Genomic DNA, 22,911 nt, shown 5'->3' on the forward strand with positions numbered 1-22,911 from the left:
TCTGGGGAAAGTCAGACTTCTTTTCTTTCTGTTTATCTATTTTAGAAAAATGACAGAAAATTACCAGCCATTATTTCCTCATTAGAAACTGAGCTTTAGAAAAGTATTCTTGAGGTTTTAGTGGTAAAAGTACAGAAATGGTAACATAAACAGGAGCAAAGAGTATACCTGATTTTCTGCTCCATTTCTTCTAAGGACTCCTTCTTTACTATATCAAGCTCTTGCTGATGTTCTTTTCGCAAAGTACGTAAGTCTTTTTGAAGATTATTAACCTCTTCATGTAGTTTCTGTTTCTCCCTTTCAGTCTCTTCCAGTTTAGTCTGTAAGTCCTTCTGCTGGTTCTGCATATCACTTAGTAATTTCTGCAGCTCCAAAACAGATTTAGCCTTTTCTTCAGCATTTTCCTCAAAAGCTTTCAGACTATCATTTCTTTCATCCAATTGTTGCTGTAAACATTTTAGCTTTTCTTCGTATCTTAAACTTGTATCTTCCATCTCCATCTTATGCACTTCATTTTTCTTCACTAGATTATTTTCTAACTCTTTTATCTTCTGTTCTAAAGACTGACTGACTGCCTCCTTTTCCTGCAATTTTTTCTGGAAATCTCCAATTATATTCTCCATATCAAGACGTTTTTGTTCTTTACCTTTCAATTCTTCCCTACTTTTTGCTAAATCACCACCACAACGAGCATGCTCATCTGCTAACAATAAGTATTTTTTGCTTTGCTCCTGAAGTTCCTTCCTGAGGCTTTCGGTCTTACTCTGCTCTTCCTGATGGCTCTTCTCAACATATTCTAGTTTTTTAAGGAGTTCTTTCTGTTTGTTTTGAAGTTCTAGATGAGAGTCATTACTCTCTCGTTGTTCTTTCTCATACTTCTGCAGTAATTCATCTTTTTCAGTTAAGCCCTTCTGTAACACATGCATTTTCTCTTCGTATGTCTGTTGGATACTCTCAAGCATGTTATTTTTTTCTTGTTCTACAGCAGCTTTTACACTCTTCAGTTTTTCTAGCATTTCCTTCTCTAATTCTGTGGAATCTCTTGTTGACTTAATTTTTTCTTCTAATGACTCGATTTTGGCTTCTCTCTCCTGCATTTTCTGTTTCAACTCTCTTAACTGATCCTCTCTATCTTGCTTAAATTTCTGTTCCTTTTCTTCCATCTGAGACATTAATTGCTTTCTAATAGAACCTATTTTTTGCTCTGCCTTCTTCTTCAAATCTGCCAGCTTAGTGCTGTTCTCTACATTCAGTCTTTCTTCTAATTCTTTCAGTTCTTCCTCTTTGCTTTTAAGCATCACTGACTTCATTTGATCAAATTCCCTCTCCTTTGCTTCAAAATCAGCTTTCAGTGACTCTATTTGCTTCTCAAGATTAAGCACTTTTTCTTCAGCCTTCTTAAACCTATTGTCTTTTTCAAAAGCCACCTTCTCTGCCTGCTGGAGTTGCCAAGCTATCTCTTTTTTCTCTGTGTCTTTTTGTTCATTACACTTTTTAAGTTCCTCCACCAAGGAATCATTTTCTGAAGTTTTCTGAGCAATGTGTTTTTCTAGTTCAGCAATTTTTGCTGCTTGTTTTTTTAATTTTGATGTTAACTCACTTTCTTGTTTTTCCTTCCTGTTTTGCTTTTGTTCCAATTCACTTTTTAAACTATTGAGATTCTTGGTTTGTTTAGCCAGCTGCTCCTTCAATTTATTTAGCTCTTCATCTTTTTTACTGGTTGCAGTATTGCTTAATTCAAGTTTGCTCTGCAAATCTTTAATAGTATCATCATTTTGTGTAAGCCTGCTTTGTGCTTTCATCTTCCACTCTGACAGCTGGGCCATGCAATCAAGGGCTGATGCTTTTTCTTGACTCAGTATCTCAACTCTGGATGATAACTCTTGTATCTGGTTTAACAACTGCAACTGATCCTCTTGATGTTGCTTGCTTAACAGAGACATGGCTGCTTCCTTCTCTGTTAAACTTACTGTGCTCTCAAGCCTAACATTAAGGTCATTAATTGTTTTGTTGAGAGCAGACACTTCAGATTGTTTCTCCTTGAGTTCCTCCCTCATTGATGTAACAGCATTGATATTTTCAGATAACTCTTTCCTCAGCTGTGTTATGCAAGTTTCTTTCTCTGATGCTGCTTGCTGCTGATGCCCACCCTCTTTCTGCAATTGTTCCTTTTCTGTTACAAGTCTTTCAATGTCAGCTCTCATGGACATAATTAAATTGTCCTTCTCTTGCAGCACTTGCATTGACTTTTGTAAAGAAGTAGTAGCAGCAGAATGATGCTCTGTTATTTCTCTAAGTTGAGCTTCTAGTTCAGTTATCTTACTTGTTTTGATTAATACTGCTTCTTTAACTTTTGCAGTTTGGCGCTCACAGTCTGCAATTTTGCATGTTACTATGCTAATTTTTTCATTACATTTTTCAATTAATTCATTGCCTTTTGTTTGCAATGAAGCTTCAACATTTTTCCAATAAGCATCTAACTGGGCTGCAAGTTCTCCTGACAACCTTTTAAATTCAGTTTCTTTTAGCTGAATCGCCTCTATTTTTTTCTCATAATTTTTATGATCTTTATACTGAGAAGATTGCACAGTTTGGAGTTGCTCTTCAAGAGTTTTCAGTCTATCAGCCAGCTCAGTAATTTTAGCTTTGTCCTTCTCTTCAACTGCTTTCTGTTTACTGAGTTGCTCCTGAAGTTTTGTCTGCTCTTCCAAGGACTGTTTAAGATCACCCTCCAATTTTCTCAACTGTGTTTTCAGGTCACTTTCTGTATTTGACAAACTGTTCACCCTAGCCACTGACTGCCTTAGCTGCTCTTGCAATTCCTTCAGGCACTCCTCCCTTTTCACTTGCTCATCCTTCAGTTGGGTTATTTCTATTCTGGAGTCCTCCTTTTCAGCAGTGAAGATGGCAAGCTTCTGTTTCAGGTCTCCAACTTCCTGCTCTTTCTCTTGCAGTTCCATATCATGTTTTTCCTGGAGCTCTTCAACCTGCTGATTAAGTTTCTTTTCCCAACTTTGGATAATTTCTTCCAAATTCCTCTTATGATCCTCAGCAAGACTCTCTAGTTGCTCTTTCTGATTAGATTCAAGTTTTGACACAGCTTCATTCAACATTCCAGTTGAGCTGGCATGTGCCATTTCCAACATTTTAGCATTGAATTCACTCTCTTTCTGACTGAACTCCAACTGCTTGTTTTCAAGCTCATTTTTTAGTTTAGCTTCCTGCTCAGCAAGTTTCTTTTTGAAAGTTTCCTGCATATCTTTAGATTTCTGCTTCATTTTTTCCATTTTCTTTTCCTGACATTTCAGTTTACTTTCATACTCTCCTTGTAAAGCACTAATTTTCTCCTCTGTGGCTAACAGTTTCTGCTTAAGTTCTTCCACTTGGTTGTTCTGTAATTTCTTCATGTGCTCAATTTCATTTTCCTTCTCAGTTAGACTTCTCTTCATCTCATCAGCCTTTCTTTGTAGATCCTTCAGTTGACATTCATACTGTTGTGTTAGAGAGGTTACTTTTTCGTTGCTTTGCTCCTCTAGCTTTGCAGACACTTGGACAAGTTCAGCTTCAGATCTTTCTGCAGATTCCTTTAGTTTCTGTTCATGTGCTTTTAATTCTTCCAAATGCCTTTCTTTCTCCTCCAGGGATTGCTTGAGCGTGTTGAGTTCCTCTTTCAGTACCTTCTCAACACTTTGAATAGACATTTCGTGCTCTCTTAACATTTTTTCAATCACTTCATTGTGCCGTTTCCTCTCTTCTTCCAACTTTCCTTCCAATTCTTGCTTTGCTTCACACACTTTACTATTTAATTCTGAGAGCTCTTGTTCTAAATCATGACGTATTTTTAGTGCTTCTGATAGCTCAGAAGACAGTGCTTCTAGTTCTGTTTGTTTCACATCAAGTTTTTCTAATGTTTTTTCATTCATCTCTTCTATGTGTGCATAGAAAACTGTTTCCTTTTCTTTCAAAATGGTATCTATCTCTTGTTGTTGTTTCTCTCTTATTTTTTCTATTTCAGTTATTTGCTGTTGCTTTAAAATTTCAAGTTTTTCTGTCCAAAGACTTTCTTGCTGTTGCTTCACATTCTCCAATTCTTTATTGTGTTTTTCAACCATATCATTGATTTCCTTACTGTGCTGCTTTTTTTCAGACTCTATGAGAGTACTTAATTCCTCTGACTGCTTTCTGTCACTTTGCGAATACTTTGCAAGAGAGCTCTCCAGTTCAAGAATCCTCTGGTAAAGAATATAGTTTTAAAAGAATATGAATATTCAAAAGGTAACAATTTAATTAAATTTTTAAAAATCTTACCAGGCTGAGATTATTACAAGTCACTTATTTCATTATTTTACTGAATATAAACTACTTTTATAAGCCTTTCATTCATCTAGTTTGTTCTCACATTTGCTTCTATGAAGCAGTTAGTTATTTAATAAAAACTTTTCTATTTCACTGCAGTGAAAATGAACTGTGAAAAGAATGGAATTAATTCAAATAAAATAAGTCATGTGATATTTATGAGAGATATGTTTGGATTTTCTTCTTAAGCTAAAATACCAACAAATAAGATGAAAGATATTGGGAATCTATGGTAGCACTAAGGAGTTTCGTACCTATCTACTGAGTTATCTGAATTCCACCTCACGTGGAAATGGTGCTGTAAAGTTGAAATGCTTCTATAAGCAAAACTTCCAAACTAATACTTGGGAGTGGTGGAATAATGTACAAACTTGCATTAGCAGATAATACAATCTTACCCATTACATAAAGCAGAAGATACTTGAAAAATTTAAGTAGAATTTTTATTTCCTAAAGTATCCTTTTAAGTGTTTTTAAGGTAGCAGTACCTAAAAATTAAACAGGCTGAAGTTTAACTTCTGCATTACATACATAAAAATTATGTAGATGGATACAAATTCATATCTCATGCCATGATATAAAGTGAATGTATTTCTATATTTTGCCATCTTATCTTGTAAAAAGCTAGGAGCTGCAGCATACCATACCAATACGTTACATTTAGGTTGCTTTAATCCCACAAGAAGCATTTTGGGATTAAAACGACCCAATCACAACAAACCCACCCTCTATTTGTAAACCTGTCACAGTCAAGCACATAGTGAAAGGACTACTTGTAAATGTTTACTCTTTTGGAATCTTTACTCACAGTTCTAAAAGTCTCTACTTCTTGATGCATCTTCTGAACTTTCTTGTCACACTCAGACTGTATGGCTTTCTTCTGCAGCTCTAATTCTTCTAAGGCCAGAGATTCTTGCTGTTCTTGCTCTTGAAGGGTTTTTAAGCACTCACTCTGATTCTTTTCCTGCATGAAGAAATACAACTAAAACAATAAACTATAAATACAGTCATCACACCTTCAAAAACATTATGACAGGATATTTTCAAATCAGTTAACAGGAGTACACTAATCACCTTTATTTTCTACAGACACACACACACACACACACACACAGAGTTTGTTTTCATGTGTGAAAACAAAATTGTAATAAATCACTTGCATTTTCTCTTATTGGGAACCATTTGTCTTCTATTTCTCTTTGCATTAAAAACATAATGCATCCCAGCCTTTCATTTTAGTTTGTTTACCACTATTAATCGAGAATAACATCTTAAAGGAATAAAGGTCTGTTCTCCTTCGATTCCACTGTTAATGCAATTTTAAGCCTCTGTTCCTTATAATTAAGAAAATAATCTGAGAAACAGGTAGAAAAATATAGTCAGGAAAGGACCTCAGTTATGGTCACCATCCATCATGGAGTGGCATAAAAACCAATCTAGTATTTGCTAGGTAAAATTACATGATGATCTGAAGTAGATTATAGCTTTGCAAAAAAGAGCAAAGTATTCCAGTGATTCCTCCCAACCTGACCTAGAGGAAAATTCTTTTTCTGAGGTCTGACACTATGAATAGTTAACCCTGTTCACATAACACAACGCAACCAAACATAACCATACCAACGCTTTTCAAATAACAGCCTCGTTTCTTGTACATCTTTTACTCTAGGCTGCCGTGGCTAATTACCAGTGATTCAGAGGAAGAAATTAAAAAAACAAGTCTAAATAAAATTTTCAAAAAACGAAACCATTTCCAAAAGACGCAGCTGTTAGTGAGCACTGATAGTAATAAGTTATCATTATTCAGTCTGGATCACTGCAGCTGCTTTCTTTTCATGTTGCTGAAGTCTCTGAGCTATTTGACTTTTGGAGAAAACTCCTATCCTTGAGCACAGAAGGACTCTCACTATGGAATAGTGTCAGATTAAGACTTCTAATCCCAACTCACACTTAGAGAAATGTCTTTCTATGCATTTTAGGTTTACTTACAAGAGCTGCCTTCATCTTCTCCTGGAACACCTTTTCTTGTGCCTCTAATCTCTCCTTTAGCTCCTGATCTTTGGTAGCCATTTCTTTTTTATGGATTTTTTCTAGTTCAGCAACTCGTTCCTCTGAAGACTTCTGTGAATCAAAGTCAGAAAAAACTAATTTCAAATATTAAATAACAAAACACTTTGTATAATTTCTTAATAAGAAAAGCAGTGCAACAGAGAGAAGAAACCAGAATCATCTCTTTACTCCCTTTGAATAAGTAACAATGAGTTAATACTAAGCCCTGATAGCTCTTATTTTCAGGCGTGAAGTTATCCATCTTCCCTTCTCAAGTTTTTCACAGTACTACTAAAAGGAATGTCACATTTTCTAAAGACTCTTCTACCAAGGCAAACAGTATTTTCAATTCAAACATGATAATACATTGGACAAGGAACTTCTTTCTGTAGCTTTCCCTGTATTCTTGTTATTTCATGATCCACAAAGTCAAGTAGTGATACTCTTTGTAGACAGTTGCCTACCATATGTGCTTTATTTAAGAATAATGTAAAGCATGTCAGTCATCCTCCAAAAGGATCAGAGTATTCTCTTAGAAAAATTAATACCATTACAAATGTCAACAAAAGAACTGTAATTTAAAGGTGTTCAAATTTACAGCTTTGCAATGCATGTGCAGTACCCCTGCAATTCTGACCTGAATATACCAGATGAAGTAAATTTTAGCAATTCTTACACCGGCAAAGAATCAGGCAACAAGTTCTTAAACATTTACACATACTCAGCTAGGATAATGATTAAAAGATCTTAGTATTGAAACCCAAAATCTTGGTGGAGATGCATGACCTTACCACCATTAATTTCTTCTTCTTGACTCCCTTTAAAGTCTGACATGTACTTCTAATAAATAATTTTATTAAACACTGTGAAACAAAGAGTCATACTGTTCTTTTTTACATGCCACTGATGTACTGATTTTAAATTGTTAGAGGAAAAAAAGTCTATGAGGAGTTTTCTATTTTGCTTTAAGTAAATCATTAATCATAGAAAATAATTTTTATAGATTTTATTAAACAGCAAAATTGTTACAAAGCTCTGATATACTGATGTATTTTACAACTATAGATTAATTTAATTAAGCTTTTACCTTCATAATCTCAACCACCTCTTGTTTCACTCTGGTTAATTCCCGTTGAAGATTTAACCTCTCTTCTTCACTTGCCTTTTCTATCGCTTTAATTTTTTCATCCATTTCTATCTGCAGTTTTTTCCGGGCTTCCTCTGTCTTTTGGGCAATACTTAGAGCCTTTTCAAGCTCTTCAAAAGCTGCCAAGAAAAAGAAGTGTATGATAGTCAAGAAATACCTATGTCCTTTGATAGCAGAATTACATAAGTAAGAGAAGAATGAACTTAGGAATCCATCAAGAATTCACGTGTTTATTATCTAGGAAAAAAAGAGAACAGACAAATAGCTGTGAATGTCTTCTAATACATCCTGTAGCTTCTATTTCCTCCCCTAAAATCACTATAAAATAAATAAACCATATAAGCGAATGAACTATGGCTCCTCTTCTGCCTATATTTGCTGAATAACTTTGAAAAAGAGGAAAACAGCTGCACAAAGAAAAGGCAATTCACAAGTTGTTCTTCCAGTAAAGCAGACAGAAACATAAACCAAGAATGACTACTACACAAGTCAGTTTTTAGTGAATAATGAAAGAGATCTTCCTAAATAGAACACTCAAACATAATACTTTATTTACTTAAGAGGTGTTAACTATAAACTGTAAAACCTAAAGAATCTTCTCTTTAACTGTGGGTTTCATAGAGTCCACAGAGATGGCTTCGCTAATTTCATTTTTTCACTACTTATATTTAATGTACACTACTATCAGTGCAATTCAGAAACACTGGAAAAATGCTTGAGTGTTGAGAAGACTGTCTTGTGCTTCTAAACTTCAAAAATAAAATGCAATTAAAAAAAAATTGCTCCCAGAAAACTTGAACAGCTGTGTTTCAAAAGAACACTAAAGCTGCAGTGATGAAATTTATTTACACCTGTGTAAGATGCACGAATCCACTGAATCCATTTTAATTTACAAATCAAAAGCACTAATTCCCCATCTTCATCCCATGCTAAGGAGATGTATCCTAACATATTTTATCCACTTCCTAAATGATAAGTTAGATATAAAAAGAAAATAAATCCCTGTATTATGAGCCGGTTTATTACTATTACTCAATACCAGTATTTGAGTTCCTCACTGAAACTGATGTAAGAAGCTATAGAGAACTACACAAGACTAGAGCTTGATCACTATTAGGGAAATCTCTTTTCCTGAATGGATCACGAATATGGAAACCCCCTGCTGCATATTAAAAAAATTTAGCGTCAGAACACTCCACTGTATCGCTAATACTTTGCATAACAGAATTCTGGCAAAGCATCCCTATAAAACTCAAAATCACAGTGCCAATATCAAGACTGTAATTTATCAGAGCACAACCTCCTAAAAGTATATTTTTCTACTATACCATGGACTACTTGGATTCTAGTTTGGGAGGAGAGAGAACAAAATAAATTTTTAAGTGTAATTAACTACGATAAGCTTTCTTCCACTTAGTTCTATCCCCAAAAGAAAATTTTAATAGAAATGCACATCTCTAGTTTCTTTGATTCACCGTTATTTGGTAGGCATTCACAGGAATTCTTGCAATCCTTGCTTTTTTTAAAGTATATTTAATAACATTCAGGTATGAGCTTGAGAAGTGGATAATAATTTCCATTCCACATCTTTTGATAACATTTAAGACTGAAGATTTGAACCACAATCTGTACTCTTGAGGCAATGTTGCAAATATGTTTTCAAGTAACTTAATTTCATAAAACTGCATTCACACAAAATCTGATCTTTTCCAGAATTTTCTTCTGTTTTTTAAGGAAGCCTTTTTCTGACTACTCACAGAAACAATCATGCTTTAGGGCAAAACAGAGCGGTTACTGACTGGAAATACCAAAGCACACCATTGTATCCACTTTTTCACTCTTGGTTCTGCTTAAATACTAAAACTATTACAAAAAGTTAAGAGCACTAGAAATTATTTCAAACAGGAAAACAATCTAAAATATATTACAAGCATGCACTAGGCTTATAGCTCCTTATGTTACACAGTTCTTCACAATCCTCAAGGCATTTGCCACCTGCAACCCACAGGACTGGGTACAACTCAATTACGAACACAGCCTGCAAAAACTGTGTTTGGAGAATGGTACTGACTTCCCTGACACTCCTCTCGGTCCTAATAAAAGCAGGCACAGCCAGGAAAAACTGGCCAAGTCCTTCAGTATTACAGCACCATAAATGTCTTAAAAAAAAAAAAAAAAGACAAATCACCCTACAGACCTTTACAAAGTATAGCTTGAAACTAAAGCCTGCAAGTACAAGATTAAGTTATTTCACTTTTCCATGCACATTTTCTGATTCTTTTTCTAAGCACTATGTACTTTCCTTCCATTTGAGAAACTGTTACTTCTGCAAAAGGAAAGAGAATGCATTTTCCACAGCCCACAAATCTGCCAAAGAGAAGGTCCAGGTTCACACTAGGATTGACTACTGATATGAAATTGCTGAGCAACATGCAGAACAACAGTTGCATCACCATAATCACAAGCAGGATGCTAATACAAAAGCTAGACAGAAGCTGATGGATAAAAAGCCAAGAGGATATGAATGCACAAAGAAGCAACACTTCACAAAAACACACTTAGCTCTCTAAAAGTTGAATCATATGCATCTCAGGCACTTCTGGCACTTAAGCAAAACAGAACATTTTTATTGAAAGTAGTTAATTCTAGTGCAGCCTGACACAACCAAGTTTCAAAACAGAAGAGGGCTAAACTATAATCAAGTAGACAGAATATTGTCTCCATTATTATTGTTATTTTTAATCTGTGGGAGATTTTAATTCTACCACATATAAAAACCTGGAATAAAGTCCTTGTTTTTATTTAAATACATCTATTCTGAATGCAGAGAGTAAAGGCACTGCCTAGTGTTCTTCTCCAACATGCAGAGCTTTGTTGAGGGAAGGTCTTCCAATCAAGGACTGGTTGAATGAAGTCTTACAAAGGCATATTAGCAAATTAGAAACAGTAACAAGCACACCAACAAAGTCTCAGGTGAATCTTGCAAAACCCCATTCACATGACCAAGCCAGACAAACTGGAAACCTTCCAGTGCAAGTAAGTAAATAAAAAAAAATGAGCCTGAGTAGAGTTTAAGGAGTGCAAGGTTGCAAAACTGATTCTTATAAAACGTGTGCTGGAGAACTGACTGCTTTACCTACGCCACTCCAAAGTACCAGTCTCGGTTCCCTTCGCCTTGTCTATCCTACCCAGTGAAGTATCAGTCTGTGCTCCAAAGACTTCTCGCTTACTTGCCCAGCGCCGCCAGACCTCTTATTTTCAACTACAGCGCCATCTAGTGCTAAAAATTGTGAAGAAAGCACTAAACAGGCTGGCAAAGGGCTTAAGATATCTTGTCCAAATCTTGAGAAACAAAGGTCAAATTAATTTCCTATAGCTGATTTGTGCATCTAGGCAGGATTTAAATGCACAGTCCAAGCTTTTTTTTCTCTGTAGAAAGGTTCAAAGCATATGTTAATTGAGCTTACAAAAGAAATGTTGCCTACAAAGAATAGCATTTGCTTTCTAAAGACTTTGTTCACTGAACAGAATACAAGAAAGTCCATAACCTGCATCCTGAGAAATCAGAAAGGACTTATGTCAGGTAATCTCAGAAGAAACAGTACCAGTAAATTTACAAATACTAAAAAGAGCTTTGTTGAAAAAAAAATGAGTTACAGTTACTTCAAGTAGAAATGCCTGAGAAGCACAGAATTTACTTTTTAGAGCCCAGTTCAAGCACCCAATGTGTGATGTAAGAAAACAGAGCCCTTACCCCAGTCCTGTTCATACAAGGCTTGGGAAAGGCACCATGATTCACTTATTGGCATGTGTGGATGCACAAAAAACAAGATGCTCTGTGAGATTTTAACATAATGTACCTTTAACTAAAAAAAAAATTATCTTCAACTGGGGAGACCAAGTTACGAGTTTACAAAACACGGCAAAAATGAAGCATACATATCATTTTGCTATTTCATTACACAAAAATGCATTCACATTAATCAAACACTGGAGCAATTCACTAAGGTCACTGGAAAGGAAAAATGCCAGACACATAACACTAGGCAAGTTAAAAAGATGATGTGGAAAATCTATACCACTCCAATACAGCACTACAAAAGTAAATTTCAAGTATAAATGTATCATGCTAAGCCTAATTTCGCTAAAACATAAATGAAATTAACATTTGTACTTCATTCCCTGAAATAATTTTTTCACTAAATCATCATATAGGAAAAGAAGTCTAGAATCTAACGGTCCAGATGCAATTCTGTGCCAAGTGCTGTAGGATGACCCTTGCTTGAGCAGGGAAGTCAGACCAGATGACCCACTGTGGTCCCTTCCAAACTTAGCCACTCTGTGATTCTGTGAAAGTCATCTCAGATTTACTAGCCATAAACCAGAACTTTAAATGTTGACCTCAAATACATGAAATCACCAAATTCACAAAACCAGTTCAACTCAAAGGTTGTGACCTAGAAGCAATTTCAGGCTGTCCCAATATGCACGGTGATTTTCTAAACCGTCTGAACAATTTAGTTCAACTGTAGTGAACTACGCTTTCGTTGTCCATCACAACATTTTTGGAACGCATTCAGCTAAGGATGTAACAGAAAAATCCAGTAAAGGTCACCTTACAATTCTGTCTTTGACGTAGTGTTAACTGATTTTCCAAGGGTTCCAACATTTATATATGCATGCTTAAAAGAGTACAAAAATAAATGCACTCAAAAGTAAAGTTGATACTTAAGCACCATAAAAACTACCAAAAGTACTTTAAAATTTTGTTTAAAAAAGAGTACATTTAACATACAAATCTCACCCTAGAAAAGTGTGGTGTACTCAACACATTATTCATTTAAATGAAATTACTTCTCATTAAAATAGGTCAGGTTTCCAGGTTTCCAGCATCATATCTAACCCAATTTCAGCTTCTGGCTAGGCAAACCTGAAGAAACTATTGTATTAAGCAGAGTGTGTAGATATTACTTCATAAGAGGTTTCTACTGCCTCAAAAAATGCTGTATTTCAAACAACTATGACAATAACTTCATATCTACAGAATTGTTAAAAGAGTTTTCAGCTTCTTTTTTTAATCATGAAGAGGAGCATCCTAGTCTCCAAGTACTAAACAAAATACAACTTTGGCAGGACTGACTGACTCTGAAGTATGAATTTCCAGACCTAAAAAGACACACAACCTAGAAGGGTAGGAGAGGAAATGATCAAAATGTTTGTTACTTTCACAAGATGGATGTTCAAGCTGCTTTTATTACAGCAGAATGATCTACCCAAACTAATCTTTAAAACTGTAAGTTCTTATCTAAATCTATGTACATATAAAATACACCACTAGAAACTGAATTGTTTGAACTTCTCATTGCTTTTTAGAGAAAAATACATATAATATTTTATTCAAACTAACACTCGAGCTTTTGCCAAAAGAGTGAGCTCCTTTACATGCCTATGAGAGCAAACTAAATTGTTCTAAAAGAATTTGATTACAGTACAAAACAATTTCACTGCTTAAAAAACAAAGGTTTAACTTCACTTGAAGCAAAAGAAGAACTGCAAGCACACATAAATAACGTTACCTAATCTCCATCAAAAGCAAACTACAGCATGTAACAGTTACATAAATGCTATGTTCCAAGCCTGAAGCAAAAGGAATCATTACTGCTGTTTCACTAAAGACAAATCAGAAATGCTTCCATTAGAATTATTGAAAGAAAATGCTTATTATAGTTGTAACACTTATTTCTACTTCTTCACAAATTCTTATACACTGTTATGTCTTCTATGTAAAATACTGTGGTGTTATACGACCATTTATGGGTAGCTGCAAGTTCCTCTTCTGAAGTAATACCAGCAAAAAACTCTATCAATCTTTTTCCTATAAGCAGAGAAGTACAGTTGCCCTTCAGCAGATTCCCTCCAATCTCCAGTTTTATCGGTAACTGACACAAACCAGCCAAAAACATCCTGCTGACCAGAAGTGAATTTAGTAATGATGCTAGCAGGGGTGATATGTAGAACATTAGGAAAAAGAGCATCTCTTAATATCCATTCCAAATAACAATTGATGAAAGAGTGTAAAAGACCACAGTTTCTAATGTTTAAATGTGAAAACTAATAATCTCAAGAATTTCTTACCAGCTCTTTCAGATTTTTCTTTCTGTTCTTTTAATTCCTCGCCTTTTGTAGTTATCTGTTTGATCCGAGCATGCAGTTGGGCTATCTCCTCCTCCTTCATTTCCAATGTTTCATGCATTTGTCGCTTTGTCTCTGCAATTACCATACCCTATGGAAAAGGTCCTTGTGATAAAAAGCTAGCAAATAAATAAAACATATAGCTGAAACAATTTCAAGCCAGGACACAATCCTTGTCAGGAATAAACTGTAGTCTATTACTGCAAGACCAAAGACCGTGGTATTTGTCTATGTCAGAAAACACAAAATGCTAACCGAAAAGAGATAAGAATAGGGATTATTTTTAAGAGTATTCAAAATTTATCTAGTGGTGAGAAGAACTCCAGCAACCAAGTACCATCCAAAAACTTCCTCCTTCTGATACAGACACTTTTCTTTGAAACATGCATTCTGTAAACAAACCCAAAATAAAAGCGTTGTAGAGTCTGTGCTTCTCCTTGGAGAACATGCACATACAGTGTTAGTCCCATCAATTATTACACCACCAGAAGTTACTCCAAGTACCAAGACTGTGATTAAAAAAAAACTTTTAAGGAGCAAAAAAATTATAAACTCTTCATTTTCTGTAGAAACTACAGTTACTTTTCCTTCACTGTCATTTTCTAATTCATTTAATTGTATCTCATCTTTATTTGTGTTTGGGGTTTTTTTTGGTTTATTTTAAAGCTGACATTAAAGAGTGTATCCAGTATAATTGCTTCATCCTAAATATTATCATCTTGCAGTATTAAGTATAACCCAACAGACAAAATACCCTGTGGTATATATACCATTAAATTCTCAGGTAGCTTAAATTATTTATTAAAACATAAACCAGACCATCAGATCACTAAGAACAGCTTCTAATACCAAGAAGCAAGATATTTTGCGTTTTCTTCCTCAAAATCTACAGTTTTGTTTACCTTGTCTTGCTCTAGCTGTTCAATCAAATTCTTTGCATCACGCAGCTGCGTAATGAGTTTAGTCTTCTCAGCCATGTGAAGGTCCTAAAAAAAAGACCCCAACCAGAAGTTGGTTGACAAACAGCTTAGGTTTGGCTCTTACCTTGCACTATGCCTTGGAGGAAGAACACAGAACACAATCCAGGGAAACTGAAGTTAAGCAGCTTTAAATTACTTTTAAATCTCCCAGTGGTAGCTGCCTCGTGGCTTCTATAATAATTCAGATATCTGAAGGCTTTGTTACAGCCTTCAAACATGGAGGTCTGAGCTGCTACAGTAAAACAAGAAACATGCCTAAAGCACCTGCTCTATTAAGAGGATCTCAGCAATGCAACATAAATGATCATTACTGGTCTTGTTGTGGAAAAGGTCCTTAAAATACTCAAGTCTTTCAGAGCTTTTTCAAACCAGGCTAGTGCTCAGAGACAGAGACAGAAATCTGATCTTCGTAACTAAAGTTGAGTACAGCTATACTTAGCACATTTTCATGTTTCAATTACTATCAGCCACCTTACTTTTACTCCATACTCAACATTAATGGCCTTAAAAGGAAAACTGAGCAAAATATTAATTTATTAGTTTTGGGACTGCACTTATGCTCACTATATAGTGATCTCCACTGTCCTGTCTTTCTGTTTTTTCTGTTAATTTACATAACTGATGCCTCTTTCACTATGTCTTAAAGGTTTAGCTCAGTTCCACTTTTCCCACTTTATCTTCTGTCTTCTGTGCTAAGCCAGTCTTCCCCTCACCCCAATTTCCCACAACTACTTATTTCTGATGCCATTCTGATAGTTATTCATACAGTAAGGTTTCACATCCTACTTTACTGCTCTTGAATAGTAATTGCTCAGCATGTTAATTCCAGGTGGGTGCACTTTAAACTCCAAAAAAGTACAGGGACAGTTTGTTTAATGGTCTGCCCTATTAATAAATTTTGGAAATATTGGGAGTTCTTACTATATTTTGATAGCTATACATAAAGTTTAGACCATTTTCCACACCTTCATTTTTTCCAGTTCCTGAAGCCTCTCTTCTAACTGTTCTTGAAGTGCCTCTTTCTCGTTGGTTAATTGGGTGCAGCGCTCCTTATGTGACCGAATCATCTCCTTACAACGTTGCAGCAAGTTCTCTTGGCGCTTCACCCTCTGATTAAGAGTTTCCAGTGCTTTAACAGAATCTTCATTATCCTCTACAAGACAACATACCAACATCACCATATGCACACTATTTCCAAAATGCAGATCTGCATTCTGTATGGGTCATTCACTTAAGAGTTGGATTTGATGATCCTTGTGGGTCCCTTCCAACTCAGAATATAGTGTGAATCTGTGATTCGTCATTGACAATGAGGGTGACTCATGGGTCTCTAAAGAAAGTTGCGTCAAGTCTGCAAGACTTCCTAGTTCCTACTATAACTGCCAGAAACATGCTACACATACACAGAACTGTAAATACACTCTTTCACACCACATTAATTTACAAAACTCAAGTTACTTTATCGACTTCAAAACCAAATTATTAGTCAAAAAGGTTTTTTATGCAATTAAAAAGTCATCATAATTTATAAACCTGCCTGCTGCTACTAACAGAATCGGTACATGCAGTAAAAAATATGAAGCAAAGCAAATCACATCTCTCAAGTGCCAAGCACACAGATTCTTGCTTCCTCAGGGTTGGGTATGATGTTAGTTCTAAAATATCCAGGTTGGCAATACTACATTTGGCAGGATAAAGGTTATGCTTAGTGTCTTTCTGAGCTGTCCTTGTAGAATCACAGAATGGTTTGGGTTGGAAGGGACCTTAGAGACCATCTAGTTCCAACCCCCCTACCATGGGCAGGGACACCTTACACCAGACCAGGTTGCTCAGAGTTCCATCCAGGGTGTCCTTGAACGCTTCCAAGGACAGGGAATCCACAACTTCTCTGGGTAACCTGTTCCAGTGTCCCATCACCCTCACAATAAAGAGTTTTTTCCTAATATATAATCTAAACCTTCTCTCAGTTTGAATCTCTCTGTATAACTAGCACATTTGGATAGTATTTTACTGTGTATTTCTGCTCTGATGCTCTGGAGGTTGCAAGACTACTTGGCATGAAAATAGGATCGGATAAATTCAGAGGTTCTGTTCACAACCATAAGTCTTATACATTATAATCCAGAAGTAAACTCCAGCACAGGAAACATCCTGAATCCTGATTCTTACATTATTTACTAAGCACTCCTGTCATGTTGCATGTAGCAAGCTCCAATAGAAACTTTGTGACATCCAGAACAATGGATCAATCTAGCAGAAAAAATTCAATTATGCGCAGATACAGGTGATCACAGAGGATTCTATGAGGCCTTGAAAACAGCATACGGGCTTGCATACCAGGTCCAAAGCCCTCTACTCAGTGCAGATGGGCAAATGCTTCTGACAGATAAAATCTCCATTCTGAATCGATGGTCTGAACACTTTCAGACTCTTTTCAGTACCAGCCATGTAGTCCAAGACTCAGCAATTCAGTCCATCACACAACAACCAGTGAAGAATGAATTGGATATTGCCCCCGCTTTGGGAGAAACTCTTAAGGCCATACAGCAGGTAAAAACTGGCAAGGCAGCTGGGGTTGATGGAATTCCACCTGAAATCTGGAAACATGGGGGCCAAGCACTCCATGCTAAATTTCATGAGTTTGTGGTGTGCTGTTGGGAACTAGGTGAACTACCATCAGACCTTTGTGACGCAGCCATCATCACTTTGTATAAGAAGAAAGGAGTTAAATCAGACTGTTCAAATTACCGTGGTATTACTCTGCTCTCCATTGTTGGTAAAATCCTGGCAAGAATACTCTTGAACAGACTAATACCCGCTATAGCAGAAGAACTTCTACCTGAAAGCCAATGTGGTTTCAGAGCCAACAGGAGTACCACAGACATGGTATTTGTTCTCAGATAACTGCAAGAGAAGTGTAGGGAACAGAACAAAGGTCTCTTTGTTGATCTCACCAAGGTTTTTGATACTGTGAGCAGAAAAGGTTTATGGCAGATTTTGGAACGTTTAGGTTGTCCCCCCAAGTTCCTCAAAATGATCATCTCACTTCATGAGGATCAGCACGGCCAGGTCAGATATGGTGATGCACTTTCTGAGCCCTTTCTAATTACCAATGGTGTGAAACAAGGCTGCGTTCTTGCACCAACCTGATTCACAATCTTTTTCAGCATGATGCTCCAAAGAGCCCGGCAGACCTCAATAAAGAAGATGGTACCTACATTCGATACCGTACTGATGGAAGCCTATTCAACCTAAGGCGACTGAAGGACCACACTAAGACCTTAAGTCATCTTGTCCAGGAGCTACTTTATGCTGATGACGCCGCCCTTGTCGCCCACACAGAAGTAGCTCTGCAGCGTTTAACATCCTGCTTTGCTGAGGCTGCTGAGCTTTTTGGGTTGGAAGTCAGCCTGAAGAAGACAGAAGTTCTTTATCAACCTGCACCTCAGGAAGTCTTCCATCATCCCCATATCAGCATTGGCCAATCAGAGTTCAAATCAGTCCAGCAGTTTACTTACCTAGGTAACCTCATCTCCTTGGATGGTAAGATTGACGGAGAGACAGACAGCAGGTTAGCAAAGGCGTATAGTGCCTTCGGAAAACTCCATAAAAGAGTATGGCATAATAAACACTTGAAGAAAAGTACAAAGATCAGTGTTTACAGAGCCATAGTGCTGTCTACTCTTTTATATGGATCTGAATCATGGGTCATCTACCGCCACCACCTGTGACTCCTAGAACGCTTCCATCAACGCTGCCTCTGTACAATCCTAAACATCCACTGGTCAGATTATGTGATCAATACATCTGTTCTAGAACAAGCAGCAGTCACAAGTATTGAGGTCATGTTACTGAGAACACAGCTGTGCTGGGCAGGGCACGTCTCAAGGATGAAGGACCACCGCCTCCCTAAGATCTTGCTCTATGGTGAACTTGCCACTGGCTGCCACAAGAGAGGAGCCCCAAAGAAGAGACACGAGGACTCCCTGAAACAACATCTCAGCCTTGGCCATATTGATCACCATAACTGGTCTACTCTGGCCTCCAATCGGGAGACCTGGAGACACACCATCTATAACGCTGCTGATGCTTTTGAGAACGCACACAGGATCACTCTTGAGGAGAAAAGACAACGCAGAAAGAATCGTGTCTTGCAGAGTATACCATCTAAGAAGCCTTTCCACTGTACCTTTTGCAACTGGACTTGTCTATCTCACATTGGCCTTTTTAGCCACCAGCGCACTTGCAGCAAGGGTGGGTAGAGCCCTTCCCAAATCTTCATTCACGAAGCCTAGCCATGATGATGACAAAAATCATGGTACTATGTAAGAGCATCTCCCATCTATCCTTTCATATTATCTGTACATACAAAAATAATAGTAGATTTTTGCTGAACACAGGTTAACAAATATCATTTCAAGATACATGTTCACCTCTGTCTGAACCCTACCCTTTTATGAAGGCTACCAATGAATGACACTTTTATTCTGTATCAGCATTATGATGTGCGCTGCTCAGTAATTAAATATACACAATACTGGGACTCCCATTAATTCAAATAACCTCCCAGTGCAGGGAACACTTCGGTTATTTAATCACAGGAATATCAAAATTGATCTTTGTTTTTACTTTCTACTGATAAAGCCAATGGGAAAAAACTCCACAAACTCACAAACAAAAGACAGAGATTAGCAATTAGTCTCCTCTCTAAACTCCAGGGATAGGTCCTTGCTTATGGGAGGTAGAATCTCTTAATCATATTAAGTGGGGGTAGTAAGAACACCTACCAACAAAGCAATAATTACAATGTTATTATCAATACTGACAAAGGAAAGACCTATCAGAATTGAATTCTTACAAAAATTTAGTATCTTAGATACTAAGATATCGTGTCCTCTAGCTGCCTCATTGTTTTCAAAACAATTGTCTCCTTCTAGGAAATATATCCCTACTATGACATGTTCAGCCCTAAATACTGTTACTCCATCATAAATAACAGCAAGTTTATTTCTCAAAATTCAAGCTCTTGAAAAAGCCACAATACATACCATTGCTTCCTGGTTCCACAATATTTTCTGCACTGACTTCTTTTGCTGGACTTTGAACTTGTGGTTCTGATTGCATATTTTGATCAAGCAATTCAGTGCCTATTTGACCATTCTGTAACCTTTGTTTCAGCAACGACACCTAAACAAAATGTTCTTTTTGTTAAAAAAACCCCAAGGATTCTAAACAGATCATGTGTTAATCTTCAAAACTAGAGAGAACTAAATAAAGTTGGTATTAGCAAGTAGAAAATGGAAAATCTGTCTCAATTTACCATTTTTTAAAAATCAGAATTATGCTTAAAATTAACAAAAATACTATCATTATGAGTAGAGAAACAAAGACCAATTAAGTAAAACACATAAATACCTTCATAATATCTTTGTTAACAAGACATCAACATTAACAGATGTCTGAGCTCAAATTACTTTAGCAAAATTTAAGTGAAAATCAATTATATTTAACATGAGTGAGACTTTTGCAGAGGTATCCTCTACCACAAAGGTGCACCTAATTTCTAGATAATCATAAATTCTCAAGAAGCTTTACAGCTTCACAGCAATTATAATAAAACATGGATATGCATTATAGGAAATAGATAGTTAAAATGAAAAAGTAAAAAAAAGCACTTCTGAAGAACACTTGTTGGGTAAAGTATCTTACCTGAGTTTGCAGCACACTAATAAGTTGATCCTTTTCTTCTAAGGAAGCATCAAACTCCTCTTGAAGATGTTTCTTTGCTTGTTGATCCATCTGGAGCTCCTGTGAATAAACACATCTCAAATGAAAACTGAAATGTGAATTCAAAGACTGATCAAAATATTATGAAATAATATTTAAAATATCTCTTCATAGTTGTGACCCCAAAATACAACCACACAGTGGACATTTCTTTTATTATACAACATTCCACACAGTATAATAAGAACATCCCATTATAATACCAGCATTAAAACAGCAAGAGTCCAGATTTGATGCAAAATTATCAAGGATTCTTTCTTTCTTCCTAGAAGTAAGTTTGTATAGGGATCATTTCAAGCCTGCTCCTGAAAAACTGTTTTCCATGTACACATTTCTCCTGGAAATTGAAGTCTGCACTTCAGTATATTCTTCATTCAGCCTCCAGATTAAGCCAACATAAACAGCAGAAATGTAAAATTCATTATGCTCATTAAACATGCCAGCATTCTAATAGGACAAATGCCACGTGTAAGAGAAAAAAGCTGGCCTTTTTATTCCACAAATGTGTCTCCAATGACAAAACAGAGAATGCCAAATAATTTAACTATGTGGCTTTACTTGATACTTATGTGCAATTATTTGGTTGAACACCCTTAGAAACTTGTAAATGTTGCCTAAATGCATTAGTAGGATCTACGTAGTCTTAAAACACACTTCCTGAGGGAGGTCTCTTCTATTTAATTCCTATACTTCTAAACTTTAAATATTAAAATTTCTTTAAGTAATTATCATTCTAATTGTAAACAAATGCACTTAAATTAATTCACATCTAACTGCTTATTGAGAGAACTCGGACCACACATATTTCATGCACGCACTGTAAATACTTTCTGAAAGTTGTATTTTAAGTTTTTTTATTTATATATTTACTTCATCCATATATATCTTCCCAGTGATTTACCCCAAGAAAAGAATCCTTCTATGACCCTTATTCTGCAAAGATCACTTGCATATAAGCAATTCCCACCCATAAACTTGAGTTCCATCAGCCAGGCAAGGACAGAGGATAACAGAAAGAAAAGATGAAAAAGTAAACGAGACAAAACACAGGGCACCAGATGCTTCTATGCTGCTTTACTCCAATTCTAAATCTTGCCTTTACTCTTGCTGTCTATCCCTTACCTCCAACAGAGTCCCCTGCCACAGCTGACTCTGATACCAGCTCTGAGAACCACAGCTGTGTTAGCTGAGCCTGCCCAGTCATGCACAGGCTTGGCTCAGGTTCTCAGCAACTACTAATCACCTTCTGACCTTTAGAAGTGATTCCTTCCAAACGAAGCAAAGCAAGTTCAGTGTGAGAAAAAGTGCCAAAGAGATTTACTGAAACCAACACAGAAATGGCCCTTTTTAGATCCCAAAGTCACTTCTGATCCTTTTCTGAGAAGGAGAACACTGAAGATTGCTTGAAGACTGTTTCTGAGGAATTACTCCTAACAGGAGAAAACTAAGGTAAGCAAAAGACACATTGATGTCTAGGGACTATTTCACACTGTCAACTTGGCCTCAAAGGAGATAATTTATTCTTACCTGGCCCTCTTAGAAGAAACTTGTCTGATTCAACATATTTATGGGGAAATTTGACTGTATGATGAAGAAAAGGATTTTCAAAATCAATTTCTGGTAATCAGTTATTACATCAATGAATGAACTACTTTTTACCATTTTGGTTTCCACAGTAGAAACTAACCATTTTATTTGTAATTTTTCTTTTGTGTCTGTTTTACCTAATGCTGCAACACTTAGGCTTCCAAAAGACTAGAAAAACACATTTTGAAGTTTATCAATTAATGAAAAAGAATCTCAGCGTTAGATTTGAAGGACTCTTTAAATCTACCAGATTTGTAAGAGTGAAATTAAATTTTACACCAAATATATATATATAAATGTATATATATAAATCAGAAATATATGTATAACTTATTTACATATATGAATCACAAAGACTACGACAGAAGTGAAAAATAAAAATGCACATGTCCAACCTTTTGTCATAAACAAAAGGTTTAACTCCGGTATACATCTGCCTTCCTGACTTTATCAAGTAGCATTAAGCTGAAAAACTAATCCTACAGGAGCACACGGATATGGACTTAACATAGAATGAGCTTCTTTCATTTGACCTTGTAGCAATCCAGAAAAGAAACAACATTAGCAAGCCACTTCTGTCAGTAATGCTGTGATTTTTCCCCTCCTATGGGCTGATAGTTAAGCTTAGGACATGGTAACAGCCCAGGCACAGGCTCCAGCTCAGATGAGCACACTACACCCAGCACTCTGGCCCGCTGTTCTCAGCTGCTGAGGCAGAAGCAGCACAGATCTGAATCAAAATGCCACCCTGGTGGCACACACAGTTCACAGCCTGCTTACCTGAATTACTCACTGCATTGCTGAAGACTGCCTGAC

The 22,911-nt window shown here is 36.4% G+C and overlaps 1 protein-coding gene across 11 annotated transcripts in view; it reads right to left on the reverse strand.

Annotated features, from left to right (window-relative positions):
• GOLGA4 (golgin A4) overlaps positions 1 to 22,911 on the reverse strand; it is a 73,135-nt gene that overhangs the window by 22,151 nt on the left and 28,073 nt on the right. For 9 of the 11 annotated variants that reach the window (XM_018075263.1, XM_029961796.1, XM_029961798.1 and 6 more), the window contains 9 exons: positions 20,431 to 20,529; positions 19,770 to 19,908; positions 15,687 to 15,874; positions 14,644 to 14,727; positions 13,685 to 13,832; positions 7,490 to 7,668; positions 6,343 to 6,474; positions 5,165 to 5,320; positions 169 to 4,232 (listed from right to left, as the gene is read on the reverse strand). In XM_018075263.1, the coding sequence (XP_017930752.1) occupies positions 169 to 4,232; positions 5,165 to 5,320; positions 6,343 to 6,474; positions 7,490 to 7,668; positions 13,685 to 13,832; positions 14,644 to 14,727; positions 15,687 to 15,874; positions 19,770 to 19,908; positions 20,431 to 20,529 (5,189 nt within the window). Of the gene's footprint in view, positions 1 to 168; positions 4,233 to 5,164; positions 5,321 to 6,342; positions 6,475 to 7,489; positions 7,669 to 13,684; positions 13,861 to 14,643; positions 14,728 to 15,686; positions 15,875 to 19,769; positions 19,909 to 20,430; positions 20,530 to 22,911 lie in introns of those variants that run through there. The other 2 variants (XM_018075267.1, XM_018075270.1) reach the window with 2 other exon arrangements.

The sequence above is a fragment of the Manacus vitellinus genome, unplaced genomic scaffold (assembly GCF_001715985.3).
Source record: "Manacus vitellinus isolate BGI_N305 unplaced genomic scaffold, ASM171598v3 scaffold_3_pilon, whole genome shotgun sequence".
In the NCBI taxonomy this organism is placed as follows: domain Eukaryota; kingdom Metazoa; phylum Chordata; class Aves; order Passeriformes; family Pipridae; genus Manacus; species Manacus vitellinus.